Source organism: Jaculus jaculus, chromosome 1, assembly GCF_020740685.1.
Source record: "Jaculus jaculus isolate mJacJac1 chromosome 1, mJacJac1.mat.Y.cur, whole genome shotgun sequence".
In the NCBI taxonomy this organism is placed as follows: Eukaryota; Metazoa; Chordata; class Mammalia; order Rodentia; family Dipodidae; genus Jaculus; species Jaculus jaculus.
The window spans coordinates 169126949-169136910 of NC_059102.1; the positions used below are offsets into that span (position 1 = coordinate 169126949).

The 9962-nt window shown below is 41.6% G+C and overlaps 1 protein-coding gene across 1 annotated transcript; it reads left to right on the forward strand.

Moving 5' to 3' along the window:
* The first annotated feature begins 8382 nt into the window (after positions 1-8382).
* On the forward strand, positions 8383-9312 carry LOC101614439 (olfactory receptor 10V1). Its single transcript, XM_012950972.2, has one exon. It carries the CDS (start codon positions 8383-8385, stop codon positions 9310-9312), a length of 930 nt encoding a protein of 309 aa, XP_012806426.2.
* The last annotated feature ends 650 nt before the right edge of the window (positions 9313-9962 follow it).

Sequence of the window (9962 nt, forward strand, 5' to 3'; positions counted from 1 at the left end):
GGTGGTACATACCTTTCATTCCAGCACTCAGGAGGCAGAGGTAGGAGGATCACCATGAGACTATACAGTGAATTCCAGGTCAGCATGGACTAGAGTAAGACCCCATCTTGAAAAAACCAAAAAAATCAAAATTAAGAGTGAATAAGATAGAGTGCATGCAAGAGCCTCCTTCGAAGGCTGCTGTGGGCACTCATGGAAAAACTGCATCGCTAAGTGGACACTTGCTGTGTGGACGAAGGGACAATTCAGGCCGGTAATGGCCAAAGGTGCGGAGAGATTGGGCAAAGGGCAGGACCCAGCTGTGAGCAGGGGACAGTTTAGATGTGAACAAGAATCAGAATCCATTAAGATCATGTGAAAAACCCAGGCCATGCATACTCATGACTTCCTTTCCCTGTCATCCACACTTTCCAGTTAGTAACACCTGTTGATACCACCTGCCTAATAAAATTGGTCATAAGCAGGCTGGAGAGATGGCTTAGCAGTGAAGGCATTTGCTTACAAAGCCTAAGCACCCAGGTTCAACTCCCCAGAACGCACGTAAGCCAGATGCACAGGGTGATGCATGCACGTGAAGTTCGTTTGCAGTGGCTAGAGGCTCTGACATGGCCATTCTCTCCCTCTCTCTCTCTGTCTCTCTCTCTCTCTGTCATAAATAAATTAAAATAATTTTAAAACTGCTGACCTGATTTTTAACCAGTCTTTTATATTGCAAATACCCATGTTTTAAAAATTAGTATACCTAATTTAAGCTTTGAATTTTTATTTATTTATTTATTTATTTATTTATTTATTTATTTTGGTTTTTCAAGGTAGGGTCTCACTCTGGTCCATGCTGACCTGGAACTCACTCTGTAGCTCCAGGGTGGCCTTGAACTCACAGTGATCCTCCCACCTCTGCCTCCCAAGTGCTGGGATTAAAGGCGTGCACCACCACGCCCGGCTAAGCTTTGAATTTTTAAAGCAAATCTATGATTTCTAAGTAAGTCAAGTGAAAACATAACTTTTCTGTCCCCAAACTGACCTCATCACTGGAAATACAAATAAATTACTAAAACATAGTCTCTAGGGAAGATGTGCCAAGGGAATATCCCTGATGCAATTTAACTCTTGGCTACATTGTTTTTAATCTTGCTAATTTGTGCTTCCCAAGCTGACCTCAGTCTTCTCAGGGGACCAACAATGACTCATTAGCCAAGATAGCTATTACTTGATAATAATTCCAAGGCTAAATGCCAAAGCAACTTCAAAGGTACATTCCAAACTGTAAAGATGTCGTAAGTAAGAGTCACTTGTTGCCTTGTACAAAGAAAATGGTGGGATGAGATATATGCTCTAAACAAGAAGTTATGGGATAGAAATTGGTTTGTTTAAAAGAGTTTCACCATAGTGCCCTGAATCAGTGACACATATACTCTACAAATGGTCAACGTGCCAGTCCAGAGATCTTAGAAGGACACAAAGACCTTAAAACAGGCCCCTTGAGTCCTCAGAAGCAACAAATCCCAAGAAATGTGCAATGGATTGAAGTCCACATGAGTCCATCAGAAGGTAAGGATCTCCTCCCACGTCTCAAATTTTATTTTGTGTAACACATCCTGTATTTTTAATTAAGCCAAGGTTTGTGATGGCCATTGGCTAAGGACTTGAGGCTGCATGTGGAACTTTCCAAAGAACAGGGCATATAGCCACCTACTTCAGCCTCCTAAGTGCTGGGATTAAAAGTGTGTGCCCACCACACTTGGTCAGACTAGTTCTCACTAGAAGGAACATTTTATACCACGTGGCTTAAGGAGAACTCAGGAACACACAGTGAACTTCAGACTCTTTAAACTGATGCAAAACAAAGAAAAACATTGGTCCACAAAGATGAAGAAATCATAATCAAAGTCAGATAACAATAAACTCAACAGTAAGCCAGTCCTGGCATAAAGATGTGAATACCCTCAAGGGACCTTCCACTTAAGAAAATATTCATATCTCCAAACTTGAAATTCACAGCAATTGAAAATAGAAAATATCTGTTTATATTAGGTTTCCTTTCCATGGTATCCTCTTTATGCATTAAAAAGCAATGTGGGCTAGCGAGATGGCTTAATGGCTAAGGCTCTTGCCAGCAAAGCCAAAGGACGCAGGTTTGATTACTTGTGTAAAGCCGGATGTACAAAGTGGCACATGCTTCTGGAGTTTGCAGTGGCTAGAGAACCTGTTGTGCCCATTCTCTCTCTCATAAATAAAATAATAAAATAATTTTTTTAAAAAGGAATTGTAATTACCTGCAATTTTTCAAAAAAGTATAATTTCAAAGAGAGAGAGATGTCTGGCAACCCAGCACACTGGTCTTTTGCGGCAGCACTTAACTGAATTTATCTGGTATTATTTTTATTGTGATATCTCACTCAATTTTGTTATTGCTTATTTTCTGCTCTTCCCCCTCTTTTTCCAGAAACTAAATCTATGCCTTATACAAAGCACAGGTTTAGTAATGTTTTTAAAGTATTTATTAGAATTAGTAGTATTGATCAAGGAGAAAGTGATGAGAGAGGAAAGAAAAGAGGAACAAAAAGGAAATCAAGCCAGGCATGGTGGCGCACACCTTTAATCCCAGCACTCAGGAGGCAGTAGGAGGAGGATCGCCGTGAGTTCGAGGCCACCCTGAGACCCCATAGTGAATTCCAGGTCAGCCTGGACAAGAGTGAGACCCTGCCTCAAAAAATCAAAAAAACAAAACAATAACAAGAACAAAAGCCTGGGGCTTGAAGCAATTTCCTTTTTACTAATATTTTATTTATTTATTTCTTTAATAGAGAAAGAGACAGAATGGGCACACAAGGGCCTCTAGCCACTGAAAACCAATTCCAGAAGCATGCGGCACCTTGTGCATCTGGCTTTAACTGGGTACTGGGGAATCAAACCTGGGTCCTTTGGCTTTGCTGGCAAGTACCTTAAGTGCTAAGTCATCTCTTCGCCCCCTGAAACAATTTCTTAATAAACTCCAACTTTCCAGGCATGGCAGCCCATACCTTTAATCCCAGAACTTGGTAGGATGAGATAGGAAGGACATAGTAAATTCAAGAACAGCCTGGGTTACAGAGTAAGTACCAAGTTCCAGTTCAGCTTAGCCTAGAGCAAGTCCCTACTTCAAAATGCAAAAAAGAAAGAAAGAAAGAAAGAAAGAAAGAAAGAAAGAAAGAAAGAAAGAAAGAAAGAAAGAAAGAAAGAAAGAAAGAAAAGAAAAGAAAGAAAGAGGGATGGAGAGAGAGAGGAAGGGAAGGAGGGAAAAGAAAAGAAAAACAGAAAGAAAGAAAGAAAAAATCTGAGGCAACAAAAATAAATAGTTTTGCCAGGTGTGGTGGCACACGCCTTTAATCCCAGCACTCGGGAGGCAGAGGTAGGAGGATCGCCATGAGTTTGAGGCCACCCTGAAACTACATAGTGAATTCCAGGCCAGCCTGACCCAGAGTGAGACCCTACCTCAAAAAAACAAAAAAAAAAAAAAGTTTTTCATTGGAGCAAAATTGTTTTGACCTTTTCCAACCTGGTCAGTGTAAAACAGCAATAATTGAGTAAGCTAACTATTAAAAAGGAGGTCCTCTTTTGATTTTCTCTCCATTTTCCTTGTCTCCTCCTTTCCTCCTTTGCTACTGAATAGACATTGTAGAACTTTCCTGATAGATACAGCCACTGTGTCTCCAGAAGTGCTCCAAGCGGTGTGTTTTCCCTGCAGATGACATGTGTGACATTGTCCCTTCTTCTCTGTTCATCTCACAGTCATTCTTTCTCAGGTGAATCCAAAACTATGTTAACACAAATTACCTAGGCCAACAGACAAGGGAGATGTGCCTAAAGCCAAATGTTTTATGCATACTATCTTTTTAGCTGTGGCACCTAGTTTATAAGTACATGGAAGAGTGGTCATTCTTGACTGTAAAGATTCTGAAGTATAAGGTGATATAGAATGAACATACACAAACCAAATGTGACACAAAATCTCTCCCAGAAAATATTACATAAGCTTACCAGATGTTCCATCCACTCAGAAATGAGTATTTCAGGAATTCAGGAGTCTATATATTTATTAAGCAATCAGTAAAGGGTAGACACATTGCTAGATTCTTTTATAGATATTATTTATTTTTATTTTGGTTTTATTGAAGTAGGGTCTCACTCTAGCCCAGGCTGTCCTGGCACTCACTCTGTAGCCCCAGGTTGGTTTCAAACTCACAGTGACCTCCAACCACTGCCTCCCTAGTGCTAGAATTAAAGGCATGGGCTACCACACCCAGCTTAAATGATTTAGTTGGGTTTTTTTGTTTTGTTTTGTTTTTTGTGGAGGATTTTTAGGGTCTCACTGTAGACCAGGCTGACCTAGAATGCACTGTACAGTCCCAAGCTGGCCTCCAACTCATGGTGATCCTCCTACCTCTGCCTCCCAAGTGCTGGGACTAAAGGTGTGTGCCACCATACCTGGCTTATTTTATTATTTATTTATTTATGGTTTTTGAGGTAGGGTCTCACTCTATCCCAGGTTGATCTGGAATTCACTATGTAGTCTCAGGCTGGCCATGAGCTCACAGCAATCCTCCTTCCTACCTTAGCCTCCCTAGTGCTGGGATTAAAGGCATACATCACCTTTCCTAGATCTTTTTTTTTTCTTTTTTTTTTTAGTGGATAATGACTTTTAAATATTTTTAAAAATTTATTTGCTTACATGTATGTGTGTGCATGTGACACAGACACACACATACACACACATCAGGGTTTTTGATGCTACAAACTAATGCCAGACACATGTACCACTTTGCATCTGGTTTCACTAGAACATTAAGCCTGGGAGTCTTAGCAAGAAAGTGTTTTTAACCACTGAGTCATCCCCTCAACCTCCATTTTTTTATTTTTTGGTATGTGTGTGGGGGTATACAGTATGTGTGGTGTGTGGTGTGATGTTTATGCAGATGTGTGTAGATGTGTGTACCTTGTGCACAATAGTGCAGAGGCCAGAGGGCAGTGCTAGTGATCTTTACACTCATCTGCCTGTTTCCTGGATAGAAGGTTTCTTACTGAACCCAGAGCTGCTGTTTTGGCCATTTTTTCTGTCAACCATCCCCAGCAATTCTCTGGTCTCCACCTCCTGTAGGACTGGGGTAACTGATATGTGTGGCCACACCCAGCTATTTGCATGGGTGCTTGGTGAGTCAAACTAGGGTGGTCTCGGGCTCTTGTGTTTGTGCAGCACATGCTCTTAAGAGACATCTCCCTTGCCTTAGACATGTTATTTAATTTTCACCTCATAACAATGTTGTAAAGTAGTAGGCATTATTCTAAAGGGAGAATAAATGATCGTGTAAGAATACAGACCTAGTGAAATGAAAAAGCTAGAAGTCTAACACATTTAATTTTATCATAGCCAGTTTCTACCATCTTCCCTGGGAATGCCACTCCCTCAAGATTTATATAATATACAGGAGACTCACGTGCATCACACACATAGAACCTGAAATTGGGCTGTATTATCAAAAGGCCACCGAGGCTTTCTTTTCTGTCCTTGGTCAAATAGGTTTCTTTCAATCTATCCTTTTCTACATATCCAAAATGACAGGGTGGGGTGTGTGCAGAGGCGTGAGAACAGAATCAGACTAAGGGATGTGACTGACAGTACTGTCACATTGGTCCCACAGAGTAGATGACATCTCAGTTGTCTCTGAGTTCCCTGTGGCACCTTATAAACTTAAATGACATATTTGAAACTGACACACTTTTACAATCTTGGGCAAGTCAGGCCAGGCCACCTCTCTGCTTAAAGAGATGAACTAAGTCCACTGGCAGAGCTCTGGCTCTTTGGGCAACTGTGATCTTCTAAGGGCAGTAGGCAACTTGTGCAGGTAGACTTACAAAGCTCTGTTCTTGTTTACATGATGATGAGCAGACTCAAGACATAATAATCTACCTTTCCAAAGACTTTTTGGTTAAAAAGTGGGTAAGGTCTCCTGAGAGTTTTTCTCTGGGCTATATTTATCTCTAGAAATTGGCTGGATAGTTTAAATCACCACATTTAAAACTTTACAATTCAATTACTATAATTAGCACAAAAGGCAGTTTACATTCCTAAGAACTTAGTGATCAACCATACTAAAAATATCTTTAAGCTGGGCGTGGTGGCGCACACCTTTAATCCCAGCACTCAGGAGGCAGAGGTAGGAGTTCAAGGCCATCCTGAGACTACATAGTGAATTCCATGTCAGCCTGAGCACGAGTGAGACCCTACCTTGAAAAGCCAAAAAAAACAACTTTTAAGATCTTGTGTCTTTATCCCCCAAAACTCATGCAGCTTTCTTTTCTAACTCCATATTTGTTCTAATAATGACCCTGATGTAGAGAGATGGCTCTGTGATAAGAGCACTTTCTGCATAAGCATGAAACCTGAGTTGGGGACTCCAGCACCCACCTAAAAAGCCAGGTGTGGCCATGCATGCCTATAACCTCAGTGCTGACGGGGACAGAGACAGGATGATCCCTGGGGTTAGCTGGTCAGCTAGTCTACCTGAGAAATAGAGCTCTATTTTCAGTGAAAGACCAGCCTTAAGCAATGATAAAGGATGACCCCCAACATCCTCCTCTGGCCTCCCCACATGCGTATAGGGGTGCACATGTGTACACATATGTGCACACATGTATATGCCACACACATCCCACATATTACACAATAAATAAATTTAAAAATAAATAATCGTCCTTAAGAAGGCTACACTGTGCTACACTGATCCTGGAACTCTACTTCTTCCCAAGACACTGCTTGTACCCTCTAGATCTACAATCTACACATGTGAGGCTAGGAAAGAAGCATGGGTGTCAAGAACTACTCTTACTTATATGAAGAGTGAAGTTGACTCAGTTTGTAACTGTGCATTTGCATGATGCCCAACACTTGGTTCAATAATTTTTCATCATATGGGTGTTCTGTATCTGAGCATTTTGGATCATCTTGTTCTTTAATTTATTCGTAAATATTTTATTTTGAAGTTTTAGATGATATTTTCTTTTCTGTCTTTTGTTTGTTTGGTTGATTTTTCACGGTAGGATCTCACTCAAGCCCAGGCTGACTTGGAATTCCCTAGGTAGTCTCAGGGTGGCCTTGAACTCATGGCGATCCTCTTATCTCTGCCTCCTGAGTGCTGGGATTAAAGGCATGAGCCACCACACCTGGCTTTAAAATTTTATTCATTTATTTATTTATTTTCAAGCAGAGAGAGGGGAAGAAGGAGAAAAAATGGGCATATCATGGCTTCTAACCACTGCAAATGAGCTCCAGACACACCACTTTGCACATCTGGCCCCACATGAGCACTAGGGAATCAAACCCAAGTTGTAAGGCTTTCCAGGTAAATGCCTTAACCACTGAGCCATTGAGCCATCTCTCCAGCACCCTTTTTTTTTTTTTTTTTTGAGACTACATACATACACACACGAACAGGAATTGCAGAAAAAAATAACAGGGGAAGATTAGCTGAGCCAGTGAAAAAGGACCAAAATACCAGATACAAGATAATTTGAAAAGGAGCTGGAAAGATGACTTAGCAGTTAAGGCACTTGCCTGCGAAGCTTAAGGTCCCATGTTTGACTCTTCAGGTCCCACATTAGCCAGACACACAAAGGTGAGGCAAGTGCAAGGTCACACGTGCCCACTAAGTGGCACAAACATCTGGAATTCAACCATTGCAGTGGCTGAGGCCCTGGTGTGGCAATTCTCTGTTTAAAAATAAAAATAAAGATACTTTGAAAGATAAACTGTTAATGTTTAGTGACAACATGGATAAAGAAGAAAAGACAGAATGAATCAATACTCTCGAAATTTTGAAATACGAGTTTATGGTGTAATATCATTACATACCAGTTCTTATAATCATGGCACACTCTAGCTCACAGTTCTAAAAGTTTCTTTAAATCAAGGCACACTCTAGTTCACATAGATCTAAACAGTCTTAGTTTAAGTTTCACATAATGAATTGATACCTTATTGATCCATTTTGTAACTTTGAACTTTAACTTGACTTTTATTGATTTGCACAACAAATCCCTTGTGTATGACTGAGTGGGGAACACTTCTATGTCACTGAAGATTGTACTAGGTACTGGAATTTAATCAAAGGTCATCAAAGTCCTCATCACTGAGGACATTTTACTTTAGTACTTGGGGCATGGAAAAGACAAGGAGATGAAAAATGTGTGATTACATTGTTTCTATGACCTTCTATAAAATAAACCTATGCATAGCACTGCTGAGAACCTCAGGAAGCGCTCTAACAGTAAATGGAGGAGTTATAAATGAGAGATGCCGTGAGACCCTATGTCAATGTTCTTTTTGGTAGGTGCAGTGCACAACCCATGGAAGGAATAAATAAAACTGCAAAGATACTTTTCTTCTTCCGCCCATTCTCACCTAACCCTGAAGTACAGGTGGTGATTTTTGTGGTCTTCTTAGTGATGTACCTGATCAGCCTAGGTGGAAATGCCACAATTGGAGTCATTGTCCAGATGAACCACTCCCTCCACACCCCCATGTACTTTTTCCTAGCAAACCTGGCAGTTCTAGAAATCTTCTATACATCATCCATCGCCCCGCTGGCCTTGGCAAACCTTCTTTCCATGGGCAAGACTCCTGTTTCCATTGCTGGCTGTGGCACACAGATGTTCTTCTTTGTCTTCTTGGGTGGAACTGATTGTGTCCTGCTTGCGGTCATGGCTTACGATCGCTTTGTGGCAATCTGCTATCCTCTGAGGTACACCCTCATCATGAGCTGGTCCTTGTGTGTGGAGCTGACAGTAGGGTCTCTGATACTGGGGTTTCTTCTGTCACTGCCACTAACCATTTTAATCTTCCACCTCCCATTCTGTCACAACAACGAGATCTACCACTTCTACTGTGACATGCCTGCAGTCATGCGTCTGGCTTGTGCAGACACCCACGTGCACCGGACTGCCCTGTATATCATCAGCTTCATCGTCCTAAGCATTCCCCTTTCTCTGATCTCCCTCTCCTACATCTTCATCATTGCAGCCATTTTACGGATCCAGACAGCTGAAGGGCGCCATCGAGCCTTCTCCACCTGTTCCTCTCACATCATAGTGGTCCTCCTACAATATGGCTGCACCAGCTTCATATATTTGTCTCCCAGTTCCAGCTACTCTCCTGAGGTGGGCCGGGTGGTATCTGTGGTATATACATTTATTACTCCCATTTTAAACCCCTTGATCTATAGTATGAGGAACAAGGAACTGAAAGATGTTCTAAGGAAGGGACTGAGAAAGTTTTAGGTAGAATGATCTTATAATTTAGTTAAATAAAGGCACTTCTGAAAATAAAATGGGAAGTTACTAATAATTATGCAGGGACTGAATATAGTGGTGAGGGCCTGTAATTCCAGCATGTGGGAGGTAGAGGCAGGAGGATTGCAAGTTGGAGGCCAGCCTGGGCTGCATACCAAGATCCTGTCTCAAGATAAATTAACAAACAACAATGTTGCAGTCCGGTTCGCATTGCTGTTAGAAATCACCCAACCAAGAGTAGCTTCTGGGAAAAAGAGGTTTATTTTGGCTTACAGGCTCGAGGGGAAGCTTCACAATGGCAGGGGGAAACGATGGCATGAGCAGAGGGTGGACATCACCCCCTGGCCAACATAAGATGGAACACAGCAACAGGAGGGTGTGCCAAACACTGGCAAGGAGAAACTGGCTATAAAGCCCATAAGCCCGCCCCCAACAATACACTCCCTCCAGGAGGCATTAATTCCCAAATATCCATCAGCTGGGAACCTAGCATTCAGAACACCTAAGTTTATGGGGGACACCTGAATCAAACCACCACATTCCGCCCCTGGCCCCCATAAACCGATATCCATACATGATGTAAAATACAATGCATTCAGTCTGACTTTAAAAGTCCCCATAGTTTTTATCAATTCCAA

Excerpts from the sequence above, each read along its gene's own strand:
- LOC101614439 (XM_012950972.2), top strand. The coding sequence starts at position 8,383 with ATGGAAGGAATAAATAAAACTGCAAAGATACTTTTCTTCTTCCGCCCA.